Here is an 18,233-nt window from a genome sequence, read left to right on the forward strand (position 1 = left end):
AAATTGCTCTAAGATGTATCAAAAAATGTCTACGCCCGGACACTAGCTCAGATCTGTCAATCCAATTTATAATTATCCTTTTAAGTGTACCTATAAAGCAAAAGCACCATAAAAGCAAATAACAGCCCTGGCTGTTGTGGCTCAGTTGGTTGAACTTTGTTCCATGTACCAAAGGTCACTGGTTAGATTCCTGGTCAGGGAACAGCCTGGGTTGCAGGCTCCAACCCCAATTGGAGGCATGCAGGAGGCAGTTGATCAATGTTTCTCTCTCACACTGATATTTCTCTATCTAAAATCAATCAAACATTTTAAATAAAAAGTGAAAATTAAAAACTAACCAAAAAGTAACTATTGGTTTATTTAAATAATAATAAATACTATATATAGGTTGTAATTCTAGCAAGAGCTAAGAACAGAAAATTAAAAATTAATTTTTAAGGAATTAAAAATTAGCCCTAACTGGTTTGGCTCAGTGGATAGAGCATTGGCCTGCGGACTCAAGGGTCCGAGGTTCAATTCCGTTCAAGGGCACATACCTTGGTTGCGGGCACATCCCCAGTAGGGAGTGTGCAGGAGGCAGCTGATCGATGTTTCTCTCTCATCGATGTTTCTAACTCTCTATCTCTCTCCCTTCCTCTCTGTAAAAAATGAATAAAAATATATTTAAAAAAATTAATAGAGAAATGACAGCCCCCCAAAAGGATCAGATAACACAACGCTATTTCCAAAACCAAAATCACAGCTTAAGAGATTCCTGAAGAATTATAAAACAAGAAAGCCTAATTTATTGTCCTTAGATATCAAGATTAATTCCCAAACACTCCAAGTTTGGGAAAGAAGCAAGTAGAACTTGCAAAGTAAAAGTGGTAAGAGATATGTGGCCAAATCAAAAGTTTCACAGGTCTTCTAGTGGAAGAGAATGTAAATTAAAAATGAGAAGACAAGAACATTACAGAGAAACCAAGATGGTGGCATAGGTAAACACTGGAAATTGCTGCCTCGAACAACTACTTCAAAAATATAACTAAAAGACAAAACGGACATCATCCAGAACCACAGGAAGGCTGGCTGAGTGGAAATTCCACAACTAGAAGGAAAGAGAAAAGCACACTGAGACTCAGAGGAGGTGCGGAAGTAAAGTACAGAGGTACGGAGGCACACATGAAAAGGGCTGGCAACTGAGGACGCGGTTGTCTTTTTCAATCAGGAGGGAGTCTCAAGCTCCCGACTGCTCTGAACTCCAGTTCGGGGTGAGTCTCTGGGGACCCAGGCTCATACGGGGAGAAACTGGACTGTCTGGCATCGGTCGGAACTTCAGGGTGGCTTTCTCTCAGAGGTGCTTGCAGTGATTACCGGGACACTGAGACGCGGGGCCTCTTAGGGTAGGACTGAGGATCAGCCATAGCTGTTTGCTCCATCCCGAGACCCCGCTCCACCCAAGCTGTGCGCAGAGGCTTTGGCATATGAAAGGCCTGGCCCTTTGCAATCTGAAAATTACCTAACAAACTGCAGCTGGGTCAGAGAGACCCAGAACTTCCAAAAGAAGGCCCAAGGCTCCACAGCTGCTTGCATTGCTTCACAGCTGGGCCTCATCTAGGCATATCCAAACCCCAAACAAAGAAGAGGAATCTGCAGATTTCTCCATAGCTCCTGTGGGTAGCCTCAGGCAGAGGCTAAATTAGCACCTCCTTAGATCCAAGAGCCAGTGTACCAGTGGTCAGAGTGGGACCATACAGATTACAACTCCTCAGATCCATAAGGGATACACTCAGGGGGCAGGCTCAGTGAGCACCAAAGCCCCACTGAAGCAAGTCTTGCCCCAGAAGGGTGTCTCCAGCACAGAAGTTCTCCCACTGTAGACACAGCTGATTCTCAAAGACAATTGGCCTGGAGGTCAATTCCTCCCAGTGATACCTATAACAATCAAGGCTTGACTACAAGACTGTGCACAAAGCCCACAAAGGGGTGCACCAAGAGTGTCCACCTCAGGTAATTGGGGAGGCTGAGCCACTGGGACCTATAGGACACTTAGCACAGAAAGCCACTCTATCAACACAGGGAAGCATAAAAAATGCGGAGACAAAGAAACAGGTCACAAATGACAGAAATGGAGAAAAGCAAACTACTGGATATAGAGTTCAAAACCACACTTATAAGGTTTTTCAAGAATTTTCTAGAAACCGCCGATAAACTTAGTGAGACCCTCAAGAAATCTAGTGAGACCCTCGAGGATATGAAAAAGGACCAACTAGAAATTAAGCATACACTGACTGAAATAAAGAATATTATACAGAGTTCCAACAGCAGAGTAGAGGATCGCAAGAATCAAGTCAAAGATTTGAAATAAGAAGAAGTAATAAACACCCAACCGGAAAAGCAAAAAGAAAAAAGAATCCAAAAATATGAAGATAGTGTAAAGAGCCTCTGGGACAACTTCAAGCGAACCAACTTATGAATTATAGGGGTGCCAGAAGAAGAGAGACAGCAAGATATTGAAAACTTATTTGAAGAAATAATGACAGAAAACTTCCCCTACCTGGTGAAAGAAATAGACTTACAAGCCCAGGAAGCGCAGAGAACCCCAAACAAAAGGAATCCAAAGAGGACCACACCAAGACACATCATAATTAAAATGCCAAGAGCAAAAGACAGAGAGAATCTTAAAAGCAGCAAGAGAAAGACAGTCAGTTACCTACAAGGGAGTACCCATATGACTGTCAGCTGATTTCTCAACAGAAACTTTGCAGGCCAGTAGGGAGTGGCAATAAATATTCAAAGTGATGAATAGCAAGGGGCTACAACCAAGATTACTCTATTCAGCAAAGCTATCATTTAGAATTGAAGATCAAATAAAAAGCTCCACAAATAAGAAAAAGCTAAAGAAATTAATCCCTACCAAACAAGTATCACATGAAATGTTGAAGGGTAATCCTTAAGAAGAGGAAGAGGAAAAAGAAGAAGGAGGAGGAGGAGGAGAGGAGATAAAAAATATGAACAATAAAATGGCAGTAAATACATATCTATCAACAACTGAATCTAAAAATCAAAATAAACGAACAAGAAATCTAATGAAAATAAGTGATGAATATAACAGAACCAGGGGCATGGAAGCATGGAACAGACTGACTAATCTCAGAGGACAGGGGGGAGGAAGGGAGCGAGAAGAGATTAACCAAAAATCTTATATGCATATATACATTACCTATGGACACAGATAATAGGGTCGTGAAGGCCTGGAGTAGAGTTGGAACTGGGTGGAGGGGGACTATACGGGGAAAGAGGGGGACATCTGTAATACTCTCAATAATAAAGATTTAAAAAAAAAAGAGTTTACTACAAGGAGACTAAAAAAAGTAAGGCAACAATAACATAGATGAAAGCAAAGGGACTTACAGTTAGTGATATCAGGTGGTGCATAGCCATCATTCATATACATACTTGTAGGTTTTGCCACTTTCAAATAAACAAAATCAGATGTGTTTTTTAAAGCAGTCACTGCTTCTTCATGAGTAACTTCTTCTAAACACACACTATTCACCTAAAAGAAAATCACCAAGACATTTGTTTTAAAACACGTTCACTTGCTTTCTGCTTTTTTGGTGGTAAATATTTACATCAAAGATAAGAAAAATATGGGATTGATGTAAGGAATATAAAGGTGTGTGGAAAGAAAATACCCATTTTTATTGTCTATGAAATTAGAAAGTTGTTTATGATAAGTGAAGTTGTTTATGTATGTTAATGAAATAGCCAATTTTGATTCTAGCCCTCTTCTTCCCAATCCCCACGACTGAACTCTTCCTTCCACTCTGTCAGAGCACTTACTCCTGAACCCTGCTTGCTGGGCCAATTGTGGGAGTAAGTTCCTCCTTGATCATGCTTGATCATGCCAACTGTGGGAGCACAAGTCCTTTTCTGCTAGGGGCTGTACCCCCTTGAATGCTGGGTATTAAACAGAGAAGATATGAGAAGTGGTAGGCAGATAAGAGACTTTCTTGGAGACCTAGTGGCCATTGTTAACAAGGAGCCATCAGACAAAGTAGCCCCACAAAGCAGCCACGCAAAAGCAGCCTCACAAAGTAGCCACAGCAAACATAGGAGCCAGCCACCTGCTGGTCAGCAACACACTCTTATAGCAACTTGGACAAAAGAGAGTTCTTGCCAAATAGTGACATCAATATTTGGATTATAGAAACATATGCCTGGGCAATGCATACAGTAAAACTGCTGTGTCCTTGCCTTTGCACATGCGTATGGCAAATTGTCCTTGAACATCCAGCCTAATCCTTTGATTAGGGCTCCCACACACTCTTGGGCATTGAGGAATGTGTGTAGGTATATTTTAGTTTTGTTTTTTTAAAGAAACTGAAACTGTAAGGTTTTTGTTCTGCAACTTGTTTTTTAATATAAGGTATCTTAGAGATCATTCCATGTTGGGCCACAAAGAATTATCTCATTTAAAAAACTATTGTACAGTACCTCATTGTGGAATTCTATTATAATTTTTAAGTCATTCCAATCTTAATAGATTATTTAAACTGTTCTTCTACTCAGACCTTTGCAAACACTGAATATTATCAATTTACCGTATAAATAGAGCCTGCAAAATTGTGCATTTTAATTTGTACATCAATTATATTTAAAATTAAAAAAAATATATTTCTTTATTGATTTCAGAGAGGAAGGGAGAAAGGGAGAGATAGAAACATCAATGATGAGAATCATTGGTCGGCTGCCTCCTGCACCCCGCGACTGGGGATCAAGCCCACAACCCAGGCATGTGCCCCCGGCCGGAATTGAACCTGGGACCCCTCAATCCGCAGGCTGACGCTCTGTCCACTGAGCCAAGCCGGCCAGGGCTATATTTAAATTTGTATTTCTACTGGTAATAGTCAAGTTGAGATTTTTTTCCAATTATTTATTCACCATTCATCTATTTTCTGTGTAAAAACAGAATTGATTTTTAGGTGGTGATGGTGTATCCTACAACCTTGGTAAACTTGTTTATTAGTTACGTTAGGTTCCATAGGATTTTCTATATACATTGACATAACCTACAAATACAGTTGTACATTTCCTTCTCAATCTGAATGTCTTTTTCATTCTTTGTTGTCCTATCAGTGCAACAGTGAATAGAAGAGGTACTTTGTGTCTTTCTTAAGAATTTATCCATTTTATCTAAGTTATCTAATGTGTTGGTTGGCATATAGTTGTTCATAAATAAAAGTGTTCCCTTATGTCTCTTCTTTCATTCCTACTTTTAGAAATGAGTCTTTTTTTTTTTTTTTTTGTCAGTCTAGCTAAATGTTTGTCAATTTTGTTAACCTTTCAAAGAATCCAGTTTTGGTTTTGTTGATCTTCTTTATGGTTTCCCTACTGACTATTTCATTAATTTCTGCTCTAATCTTTAGTATTTCCTTTCTTCCCTCTGCTAGCTTTAAGCTTAGATTGCTCTTCTTTTTGGTAAATTTTTTTGGCAAAGAAATACTATAAATTTTTCTAATGTCTTAAATTAGAATGTACTAAATAAACAAATATTTGGTTTAGTATACTTTTTATTGTCCTAATTTGTACCTTTATAATCAACAGGAGAGTTTTCATGTTTTGACAAAAATTTCTAAATTTTTGTCAAACCATAACTTTCCCTACTGATTATTAATATTGCCTTTCAGGGTTTCAGCTGCATAATAATTTTTATGGTCCCAAATTATTGTGTATAGTGAGGACTGCTTGCATTTTGAAATACATAGCTGTGGTATATTGTTCCTTTGGTGGCCTGCAATGAGCCATACATCTTGGTATTCATACCCTTGTAAAATCCCTTCCTACAGTGAATCTTGCTTGGCCTTGTAACTAGCTTTAGCCAATGACATAATAGTAACTGATGTAAAGAGAGGGTTGATAAATGCCACACACTGGAGCTTGTCTTCTTGGAAGGCTCTCTCTTGGTATGTCCCTCTTGGAACCTACCATCCTGTGAGAAGTCCAATTTAGCCATGTGGAGAGGACACTAGAGAATTAAACACTTGGCTAACAGCCCCAGTTGAGCTACCAGCTGACAGCCAACAACAATTTATCCACCATATGTGAGCCAACCAACTTCAAAGTGGATCCCTGGCCCTAGCTGAACCACCCCAGTTGATACTATGTGGAGTAGAGATAGGCTGTTCTGGCAAGCCCTACCCAAATTGCAGAAGTGTAAGCAAGTAAATGATTGTTATTGTTTTAGTCACTATTTTTTTATTTTTATTTTTAGGCAGCATTAGATAGCTAATGAGTTGACAAGATTTGCTAAGGGATTCAATGTGTAGTGTGAAAGAAAGAGGATTATCCTAAAGTTTTAGACCTGGTCAAATAGAAAGATAAAGTTTCCATGTAATGAGATGTGAAGAACGTGCAAAGAGAAGGAGTTGAGGGTAATGAGTGGGGGAAGTACTTAGAAGTTTATTAATAGATATATTGAATTTGAGATGACTCTTGAAGACATATAAAAGGAGACTAGATAGCCGAAACCAGTTTGGCTCAGTGGGTAGAGCGTCGGCCTGCGGACTGAAAGGTCCCAGGTTCGATTCTGGTCAAGGGCATGTACCTGGGTTGCGGGCACATCCCCAGTAGATGTGCAGGAGGCAGCTGATTGATGCTTCTCTCTCATCGATGTTTCTAACTCTCTATCTCTCTCCCTTCCTCTCTGTAAAAAATCAATAAAATATATTAAAAAAAAAAAAAAAAAGGAGACTAGATAAAATCTCAGGGCTTTTCAAATGTTTTGACAAAAGCAATGTTAAACATTTATATATTTCATTTATGCACAAAAAGGGTGTGTCTGTGTGTGTGTAAAAATAAAACTCAAGTTCAGAAAACAATACTTAGTATTATCATATGCAAATGAACCCATTAAATCAAAGAGAGAAGAGAAAAAATATAAGGACTGAGTCTGGATCATTTTATGTTTAGAGATTAGGGAGAAGATGCACCCAAAATGAGAATGAGAAGAAGTGACTAGTGAGGTAAGCGAAATACTTTTATTTTTCTGCAACTTGACCATTTTTTTATTTGCTTAAAATATTCTGGAGTATTTTAAATACATATAGAAAAGTAGAGAATAATATGACAAATACTTATCTATACTAACAACAGGGTAATATACTAATTAGACTGAACGTCATCTGGACATCCTTCCAGAAAAAGCCACGGTGGCAGGGGCCAAGGCAGAGGCGGTTAGGGGTGACCAGGCTGACTGAGGAGGGCAGTTAGGAGCGACCAGGCAGGCAGATAGGTGAGCAGTTAGGAGCCAGCGGTCCCAGATTATGAGAGGGATGTCTGACTGCCGGAGGGACCCGCCCCCCCCCACGCTGCCCTGCACGAATTTTGTGCACTGGGCCTCTAGAAAATACACACACACACACACACACATACACACACACACACACATACACACACACACACACACATATATATATATATATATATACACACACACACACATATATATATATATATATATGATTAAATAATTTTTAAAATGCAAAGCGGTGATTGCTGGTGGGGAGGGGTAGTAGAGGGAGGTGGAGGAGGGTATAGAGGGGGATAAATGGTGATGAACAGAGACTTGACTTGCGGTGATGAACACACAATACAGTGTACAGATGTGTTGTAGACTTGTGTATGTGGAATTGGTATAATTTTGTTAACCAGTGTCCCCCCAATAAATAAAAAGGACAAAAATAATAAAATAAAATGCAAAGGAATAACAAATTGTTGGGTTGTGTAATGACTTAGCAGTTTTCATTATAAATAAAACAATCAATTAACTTAAGTATAAAACTAAATAAATAAGTCACATCTGAACAAAGAATGACATTGTGTTATGAACCCAAGAGCTATGATTAAACAATTCTGTAAATCCAAGCCCCTAACCCATCAACAAAAAATAGAAGGAAAAATAAAAGAAAAAGGCAGGGGAGCTGGTAGAGGAAATTGAAATAAAAAATAAAGATAATACCAAGAATCATTTGCAGGTTTTGATTAAAGTAAGGCTAGTATGCATTCATTTAAATCATTGAAACATTTTTGGCATGTTGAAACTCCAGAGTCTGTCAGAAAAAAAAAAAGACATAATCAAAATAATTTTCAAAACATTTCTTATACTTACTGCTAAAAGTTTATCTCCAATCTGAAGTTTACCATCCTTATGTGCTGCACCTCCTTCAATTATTTTGGTTACATAGATGCTATTATCCCCAGGAATATGTTGATTTCCAACACCTCCAGCAATGCTGAACCCAAGACCTGTTTGGAAAACACTAGTCTTAGAATCTCATCAACAAATGTGAACTAAAGTCCAGAAAGAAATGGATGGAAAACAGAAGGTGATAATTTCACACTATGTTTTTAAAATAGAAAATAATTTATTTACCTGCTTTTAAATTCCTAAATATTTGTTCTCAATCAGGGGACAACTGTAATTATAAGTGCTCCTGTTACAAATAAGTTCCTCTGTCTCCCCCTCCCAGGTTATGTCTTAAAGTCTCTTTGTGAATGAATTAGTTGGTTAGCTCAAAGAGACATTGTAAAATTATGTTTCACTTTTGTTTCGAACTTAACTGCTTCTTACTAACACTTTTAATACCTTCAGGAGATTAAAACAATTAAGAAAAAAAATAACAAAATTGTCTGCTGGTGATGGGCAGAATAAGCTTCAGAAATGTGAATATTTTTCCAATATTCTATGAATTAATTTTAAATAATGCATTTATGGAACTCAAAAATCTCATAGCTTAGTACCAAACAAATTTGTAGCTCTCTATTCCTTATTTTGTTCATTGGAGTACCACCTCTTCCATGAATCACAAATTAGAATCAATATTTCTATTTATCCTTAATTCCATCCATGTTTTCAAAATTCAGAAATCAAATCTTAATAGTCCTCATTGCAGATGAACTGCTAATGATACATTCCTATTTTCTTCTTTTAACTTAGTCTTTGTACTTGCATTTAACATACTATGGATTAAAGATTACAAGTTAATATCCACACTATACATTACTTCAAAGTATTTAAGTAGAAGTCTATTTAAGACAAAAATCAGTAGAACATAGTAGAAATTCTAAAAATTCAGGTAAATTCTGTACGTTCCCAGTATTGTTAATCTTAGAATGTGTCATAAATAACTTGGTAGTTATACTTAATTTGTCTTAGTATGATTTATGTATACCTTTAGGACCTTTAATGAGCTTTATTTCCATTATTTTTTCTGATACTGGTTTCCGTCTTTTAACATACAAGCGTACGATAGACCCGGCTTCTTTCAAAGCTTCAACTGCTTTGCTATGTGTTACATCACGAACATCTACTTCATTTACTCGCAATATACAGTCATTGACCCTGAGGAAAAATAAAAATTAAGTATTAAAAATTTAAATATCAATTTTTCATTTTGCCAATTTTTTGTTGGCCTTTTCATTTTTAAGGTAAAGAGAATTATTTGCTAGAGAAAATATAAGTGAAGAAACTGCATGTTTAATTACAATGTATCAAATACTCATATTAATAAACACAAACATTTCCCAATGGCCAACAAAAGAAACAGTACAAATAATAGATTATACAAAAATATTGAATAATAACAACTGCAATTTGTATGCTTATTATGTGTAGGCTTAATACTTTAGAAAAATAGCAAATATTTATTTAGCATTAACCACATGCCAACTACTTCTCTTAGTGGTTAATTTAACTCTTATTAGGTACATATTTATATCATTAATTTACAGAAGATAATAAGGCACAAAGAGTTTAAATAATTTTCCCAAGGCCACTCAGATAATGACCAACAGGGATGTCATTCAAAGATAAAAAAACTGAGGCTCAGAATGAATATCTAGCTTAAGGTCACAGAGATAGTAAGTGACAAAACTGAGATTTATCCCAAAATATTTTTTGATTGCCTTTTCCAAATTAGATACTAGATTTAAAAAAAATAAGTTATTTGTTGAGATTTATAAAAGTTCAAGGTTATATACTATTTAGTATATTAATTAAAAGGTTATAATGTAAATAACTTAATAACAAAGTCTTTTTTTAAAGTCTGATTCATTCCTAGTTCTAATTTTTTGCCCTAGCTCTCGTCTCATTTTGGGTGTTGGGAGAGAAGAGGAAGATGGTCATTTAAAGTTGGGTGGGAAAGGGGAACAAAACATAATTAAAATATTAATAATTAATCCTGATAAGATTCTATATCCAATTAACTTTAATATTTAGAGAAAAGATAACCAATGGACACAAGACACTGGGGAGGTGGGGTGAGGGCATGTGCTGGGGGGTAGGGGAGGCCGGGGGAAGGTCAATGGGGGGGAATAAAAAAAAAGGAGACATATGTATTATTATCTGTAATACTTTAAACAATAAAATAAAATAAATATTTAGAGAAAAGAAATGCTAAATCCAAAGACAATGATACCTTAGAGTCAATACTATAGGTATGTTTCCTTAGTGAAACAAATGGGACATATTAATATTCACATATCAGAAACACAAATAAAAGGTCAGTAACATAATCAGGAAATAAATGTCTACATTTATATGAATGGTCAAATTATTTATTTCATATCTAATAGAATTAAGTTAATATACCACCTGTCATGTCCAGTGAGAAGCTTAGAAACTGAAGAATGGCATGAGGTACGAATAACCTTAAAGTAAGATTTTTTTACAGACCACATAAATTCCTTACCCTAAAACTGCCACTATGTATATATATCATAAACAAGTGAATAAAATTCCCATAATCTATGGCCTAAGGAAACAGCTAGGTATGCTAAAGATACCTTCTGAAATGGAACACTAAATTTAAACAAGAGTTTAAATAACTGTTATTTTCATCTATTCAATTAATAAAATATATTTAAATTTACATAATCTTTATTCTTTGTGTAGGAAATACAAACTCAGAGATATCTGATCCCTGTATCTTAAATAAGTTTATATATATGTTTCATACCCAAAAAATATAAAAAATTTTGTGAATTTATGTGAAAATAGAAAGACAAAATTAAATTCCTAAATGAGAGAAGAAACAATGCTTAGAGCACAATTATCTCATTCACTCATTATTTGAGCATCTACCTTACATTAATTATTGTGATAGTGTTTCTTTCTGTGTTTATGCCTTGTTCAGTTTGCCTACAGAAAAATACACAAAGTGGATTCAGTATCTTAATATAAAGTGCAAAACATACCGCAATCTTCCATCTTGGGCAGCTGCTCCCCCTGCAATAATTTTGGTAATGAAAATACTTGAGTCATCTCCAATGTGTGGGTTGTCCGTACCTCCTGCAATGCTGAAGCCAAGCCCTGAATTTCCCTAGGGATAGAGGAAAAAAAACCCAGTGAATAATAATTATCTTTATTGATAGGTTTCTGTCATTATAGGGCCTAGAAACTGTACTAACACAGGGAACAAACTCATAAAGGTACCTATACAGGGAATATGAATATTCTAAATTAAAAAATACAAGGAAAGCCTTTTCTCTCTATGAAGAATTCAGAGGCATTATTGCTGAGTAGGTGAGACTGAAGAACAGGTACTGAGTACACTTTTGGAGTCTAGTCTACGGTTTTTTCTTTATAAGTATTTACAATTTGTCCTTGGATTAATCACCTTTCTGCAAAGGTATCACTACTAGATCTTTTGTTTTAGACTGTACCTCGCTCATGTTGGGTAAGGCAAATGTCTCTAAGAGAAAAATACTGAGATTGTTCTTTTTGTTGCTATTATTTCTGAGTAGGTAAAACTAATATATTATTTTAGTCTTTTAAGAAAGGGGTAGGGGGTGGAGCTTTTCTTCTGCTAACTTTGCCAGCAGCTTATTTCATCACTTTGTCAAAGCAGTGCTACTTTTTGCTTGTTTTACATATAGGATTTCTGAATATTTTCTTTGAAAAACGGGTTTTACTGCTATAAGTCTCTAAGGACAATTATTCTAAGCAATGGTATTTTTAAAATGTTTATTTTGCAATTTTCCATCTCTGGCTTTCAGCAATTCAAATAAGCAAACATATCTGGACCTATTATTTAACTGTTAGTATTAAATAGCTTACACAGTCATTCTACTATGATGTGCCCTAAAATTCTATTTAAAAAAAATTTTTTTTTCAGTCTCAACTCCTCAAGAGTTACTAGAATCACAGCAATAGTATCAATAGGTTGTGTGAGTTTATCAAGTTATGCAAGTACTCAGGTTCTTTTTTTATTTTCTTTTTAATAAGATATAATTTACATATACCTGTGTAAGTTTAAGGTGTACAATGTGTTGATTTGATACATTTATATATTGCAATTAATTACCACTGTAGCTTTAGTCAACACCTCTATCATGTCATAGTTATTATTTATCTTTTGTGGTGATAATGCTTAAAAGCTAGTCTCACAGCAATTCTGAAATACATAAGACAGTATCATTTACTATAATCACTATGCTGTGCATTAGATCTCAGGAATTTATCTTCTGGTTGCAAGTGTGTACCCTTTAATAACATTTTCCCAATTCCCAGTATATTCCGGTTCTTTAATCAGTGAAAATACAATGTACAGTCCTGACTAAATAAAGGAATTTAAAAGGCATTAGGAAAGAATGAAAAATGAGTAAGATAAAAAATTAAAATTTTATGTCAATTATCTCAATAAGGCTGGGAAAAAACCCAACAACAGAACACCACATTGAAATATGTACAATACATTAATACTATGCTTACTTGAAAGTTAATCAGTCATCTACCTCACTTGAATAGGAGATCCATATTCAGATAGTAGGCAATAAATATCTATTATACATGTAAATGACTTTCACTCAGAGTCTATTCTGGATTCAAATATAAGCAAATCTAATTATCTAGGATTTTCATCTTATATACAGGATGGGGTAAAAGTAGGTTTATAGTTGGGAGTATGCAAAACAGAGTTTATTCCTATAATTATTCATTAATCCTTGTATTATTTTCCATACGAACAATTGTAAAATCTACTTTTGCCCCACCCTGTATACTCAGCTGCTCAGGAAATTTACTTGTATGGAACACTTCATTTCTCCAAAATGCTAGTCATACAGGGTGGTTTTACTAAAATAAAGCATCAATTAAATGCTAATATCCTTAAGGGGAAAATATAGCAAGAAAATTTATACAACTGAATTATACCCTTAAGTTATTTTCTGACTAGGGGAGTACATAAGTTTTCGATAGGGTCTTGTTAGTTAGAAATATGGTTATTATTTTGCTATGAAAGAATATTGATACAATGACCAGGGTACTAAATACTTACTTAAAATAAATAATATTTTATTATATAAAAAATAAATTTAAAAATTAAATTAAAAATGGAAAAAATCTGAGAAACTGTCAGTCTAAAGGAAACATGGTAAATAAATGTAATGCGGTATCCTGGATGAGATTCTGGAAGAGAAAAACATCAAAACTAAGAAAATCCAATAAAGTGTAGACTTTAGTTAATAATGTATCGATACTGGTTCATTAGTTGAAACAAATGTATTGTAGTAACGTAAGATGTTAACAGCAGGTGAAAATGAGTCCAGGAAAATGGGAACTCTGTATAACATTTCTACAAATCTAAAATTATTTTAAATAAAAAGGTAATTTTTAAAAAGGTTATTAAAGAAAAGCAACATGTTCTGAAAATACCAAGGCTAATTTTATGATATGTAACTCATAAAAGAAATGAATATTACATGGCTCTGTTTTTTGGAAGATCTATTCCCTTGAATTCTATAATGAAAGAGCAGTACTGTATACTTAAAGAGTTCTTTAAAGCAACAGATTTATGCATAAAAACTTAAGATAATTAATAGTTTTTACCCTTTCAAGTGTGATTTCTTCATATTCAAAATCTGCATCAGTGCCATTAACCTAATGGAGGGAAAAAGAAGTAGCACAGAAATTTAGAGTTTAAATTTGAAATGGCAAAACATAATTTTTGCATAATTTATTAATAAAAACCTGTTAAATGTGACAGCAATAAAATAAGTTTCATTTTAATAATTTTAGGGACATGTTTTAAGGAATGGAAGAGTACAATGTGATTAATGAGTTGACATGGTATTATGATCTTCAAATATGGAATTCAGCTAATTGAATTCTGACTCTTTTCTCTGCACATCTTTTTTTTTTTAAAAATATATTTTCATTGATTTCAGAGAGGAAGGAAAAGGGAGAGAGAGACAGAAACATCAATGATGAGAGAGAATCATTGATCGGCTGCCTCCTGCACACCCCCCCACTGGGGATCAAGCCACAACCAGGCATATGCCCTTGACCGAAATCAAACCCAGGAACCTTCAGTCTGCAGGCTGTAGTTCTATCCACTGCGCCAAGCTGGCTAGGGCTCTCTGCACATCTTAATCAATTGCCAATTCTTACTGATTTGAATACTTGTTTTTCTGAAAACCATCACCTTTTACTCTCATTTTTATTACTTTGGTTCAAGCCTTTGTTAATCTCCTCAGGACTACTGCCAATGTAATCTACCCAATCTCTTAGATTAGTATGCTCTACTGCTCAAATTATTCTGCTTTATGCAGATAGATATTTTTGGAGCCCATCTATCCTATCTAATAATAGAAAAACATGGTAATTAACCGTACCTCCAACACGCTTCCCATTGGCTAATTAGGGTGGTATGCAAATTAACTGCCAACCAAGATGGCGGCCAGCAGCCAGGCAGCTGAAGCAAACAGGAGGCTTGCTTGCTCCAGTGACGGAGGAAGCCAAGGTTCCCCGCCTGCCTTGCCGGCCTCTGAGCTGCTCTCTAAGAAACAATGTTGCAAGTATAGAAGCTAAACAAAACCCCAGAAACCTGTTTTCAGCCAGCCGGACTTCAGCCAGCAGGACTGCAACACTGTTTCAATTATAGAACAAACCCAGATACCTGTTTTCAGCAGCTGAGGTCTCAGAGCTGCAGCTGGGCCTCAGAGCTAAAGCCGGCTCTCAGCTCCAGTGACAGCCATAGAAGGTAAATAAATCCCAGAATAAAAAAGAAAAAGAAAAAAAGGAGAGGTTGGGAGCTTCAGTCTCCCACCAGCCTGAAAACGGCCCTCAGCCCCTCAACCAGGCTGGCCAGGCACCCAAGCAGGACCCCCACCCTGAAGCAACAAGATGGCGGCTAATTTGCATACTGAAGGCGGGCGGCAGCAGGCAAGGCTCTCCCCGGTCCGGGACCCAGATCTGTGACCCTGCCTGGCGGGGGGCAGCGCGGGAGGCTGTCTGCTGTCCCAGGACCCAGATCTGTGTCCCTGCCGGGCGGGGGGCAGTGCTTGAGGCTGTCCGCGGTCTGGGACCCGGATCTGTGACTCTGCCGGGCGGGGGGCAGTGCTTGAGGCTGTCCATGGGACCAATACATGGATCTGTGACCCTGCTGGGCGGGAGGCAGTGCTTGATGCTGTCTGCGGTCCCGGGACCCGGATCCGTGACCCTTCCCGGTGGGGCGGCAGCTCGAACAGGGGCGGATTGGCTGGGGTTGGGCAGGGCAGGACACCTGGCTTCTGCCCAGCCCCAGTCACTCTGGGCAGGTGAGCAGCACAGAGAGCCTCTGGACAGGGGAGGCAGGCCGGCGGAAGGCGGCCTGTACTCCCCACATGGCGGTGGTGACAGCTGTGAGCGTGCTGAGCTGAAGTAGCACCTGCAGGCCATCAGTGCCCAGGAGTGGCTGCACAAGATCCACCTTCTGGCCCAGAAGGTGCAGGATCGCAGGGACAGCCACCGTGGCAGGTCAGACTGACGTCCTCCTGGCCGCACCACAGGGGTTTGCAGATCTGCAAAGCCAGAGGCCTCCAGTGTGCACATCCCCCTCTGGCATGCGAACATCCCCCAGCACACTGTCACCTTCCCCCGCCTGCAACAGTTGCAAACCAAGGCGTACACAAGTTCCCCCCGCCTCTCCACCGCACTTCCATCCACCCGGCATGTCTAACATCCCCACAGGATTTGCACACATCCCCTCTGATGCGTTCACGTCCTTTGGAGAGTGTCTGGGTGTTCTGGGTGCTGAGGGTGGGCGCCTGTGAGATGACCGTGAGAGGGTGGAGTGGTGATGCTCTGTTCCCACGGAGGCCAGTGCAGCTACGAGATCACCTCTAGGGGGTTAATGCAGGTGCTGAGGCGGAAGCAGATGCAGACAGACACACCTGGTGGGCTAGGGCGGCCCTCGCTGAGGTGCCTTCAGTCAGCGTTCAAGATCAAGAACCCAGAGGCGGAGAGGAATTCCGTCCTCTCAGTGAAACAGTGGGATAGTCGGGGTGACTTTAGAGGAGGAATGTGCACTTTGGGTGCCAGCACCCATGAGCGAAGGCTGCCCTGACTGGGCCTCACTTGCTTGGGGCCTAGCGCACTCCTGCTGGGCAGCGAATGACAGGACGTGCTTTTCCGAATTAATGAGAGAAAACGTTGATTCTCCTGCTGCCCACGAAGGTGGAAAGTGAAGTGGGGAGACATGTGGGGAGTGAGCGAGGTTCCCTGTCTGGGGGTTCCCAATCTGCTGTTGGTTTATTTCACCGCTGACTAGAGATATACAGGGTGTCCCCCCAAAATTTACATACACTTTGAATACCTACTAATTCCAATGGTTTTAAGCATAAGAAAGAAACAACAATGGAGCTGTTATCTGTTAAAAGTGTGGGCACAAACAGGCAGTTGGACATTCCCTGAGGGGTCTCAGATTGGAGAGGGTGCAGGCCAGACTGAGGGGCCCCTCCCCCCCACCCCAGTGCACGAATTTCGTGCACCGGGCTACTAGTTTATATATATAAAAGCCTAAGCAACCAATTGACCATTCAACCAGCCAGTAGCTATGATGCACACTGACCACCGGGGGCAGACGCTCAATACAGGAGCTGCCCCCTGGTGGTCAGCGCGCTCCCACAGTGGGAGCGCTGCTCAGCTGACCAATGGGCTCCAGATACAGGGCTTATGGCTGGTCACCACAGCCCGGAGACCGCAGCAGTGACAGTGAGCCTACCAAGCGGCAGGTGCAGCGGGGCCGGGATGAGCAGGAGCAGGAGTGGCAGGCTGCATTGGACTGCTGGTTTAGGTATGATCCCCGCAGGCCACGCCAAGGGACCCCAATGGTGCATGGGCACTGGGCCTCTAGTGTCTAATAACACATTTCCTCTAGAACTTTCAGAAACTCATACAAAGGTCCTCTCAGTGAAACAGTGGGATAGTCGGGGTGACTTTAGAGGAGGAATGTGCACTTTGGGTGCCAATCTATCACACAGTTTCATTCTTCACATACATATCTCACCTCTTCATGAGCTTTACATACCATCAAATGTGAATGATTTGCTCTTTCCTTTATATATACTGCAAGTTCCCACCTCTGCATCTGTTACTTTCGTGCTTCCCGTCACACATTTCACGCCCAAATTTGATTTACCATTCAAGTTCTTGCTCACATCTTAGAAACCAAGCACTTTCTCTTATTCCTTCCAATTTATTCCTTATTCCTTCCTGGAAGAAGTAATTCCCACAACAAGAGCCACTAGGTGAAGGGTGAATTGTCCTTGGAATCAAATCATTGCTTTAATATTTCTTGTGACACAAGTCTGGGAAAAGTATTAATTCTAATAAGTCAAATAAGGATTGTGATAAACTGCATTTCTCTAGATTCCTACAACCTTCCATCCTACAGGCTCTTTTCCAATGTGACTGACCTATCCTATCATCAGGAGATGCTTTCAATTTCCCCTCCCCCTGGATCTAGGCAGATCCTAGAAGAGTTTTGTTTAAAAAGACTGTAGCATAAATGATGTCGTGTAGTTTCTGAGGCTAGCTCATGTGATGCTCTGTAGTGTTTGCATTTGTCTTAGAACAGTGCTTTAGAACCCAGCACCTATAAAGCAAGGATGCCCTAACTGGTTTGGCTCAGTGGATGGAGCGTCAGCCTGCGGACTGAAGGGTCCCAGGTTCAATTCCAGTCAAGGGCATGTACCTTGGTTGCAGGCACATTCCCAAAAGGGGGTGTGCAGGAGGCAGCTGATTGATGTTTCTCTCTCATCAATGTTTCTAACTCTCTATCCCTCTCCCTTCCTCTCTGTAAAAAACCAATAAAATATATTTTAAAAATAAATAAATAAAGCGAGGAAGCTCAGCCTATGAGGAGATTCAAATAAAGGAGAATCAAAGCCCTTGACCAAAAGCACCAAGGTGCACCCCGAATCAGCAATGA

General features: G+C 38.7%; 1 protein-coding gene across 17 annotated transcripts in view; it reads right to left on the minus strand.

Annotated features, from left to right (window-relative positions):
* Nucleotides 1–18,233, minus strand: part of DLG1 (discs large MAGUK scaffold protein 1) — a 274,204-nt gene that overhangs the window by 101,454 nt on the left and 154,517 nt on the right. For all 17 annotated transcript variants that reach the window (XM_070406507.1, XM_070406504.1, XM_070406506.1 and 14 more), the window contains 5 exons: nucleotides 13,871–13,921; nucleotides 11,239–11,363; nucleotides 9,216–9,385; nucleotides 8,153–8,289; nucleotides 3,394–3,538 (listed from right to left, as the gene is read on the minus strand). In XM_070406507.1, the coding sequence (XP_070262608.1) occupies nucleotides 3,394–3,538; nucleotides 8,153–8,289; nucleotides 9,216–9,385; nucleotides 11,239–11,363; nucleotides 13,871–13,921 (628 nt within the window). The remainder of the gene's footprint in view (nucleotides 1–3,393; nucleotides 3,539–8,152; nucleotides 8,290–9,215; nucleotides 9,386–11,238; nucleotides 11,364–13,870; nucleotides 13,922–18,233) is intronic.

The sequence above is a fragment of the Myotis yumanensis genome, unplaced genomic scaffold (assembly GCF_028538775.1).
Source record: "Myotis yumanensis isolate MYYU_CA2020_CCGP unplaced genomic scaffold, mMyoYum1.0.hap1 SCAF_2, whole genome shotgun sequence".
Lineage (NCBI taxonomy): Eukaryota > Metazoa > Chordata > Mammalia > Chiroptera > Vespertilionidae > Myotis > Myotis yumanensis.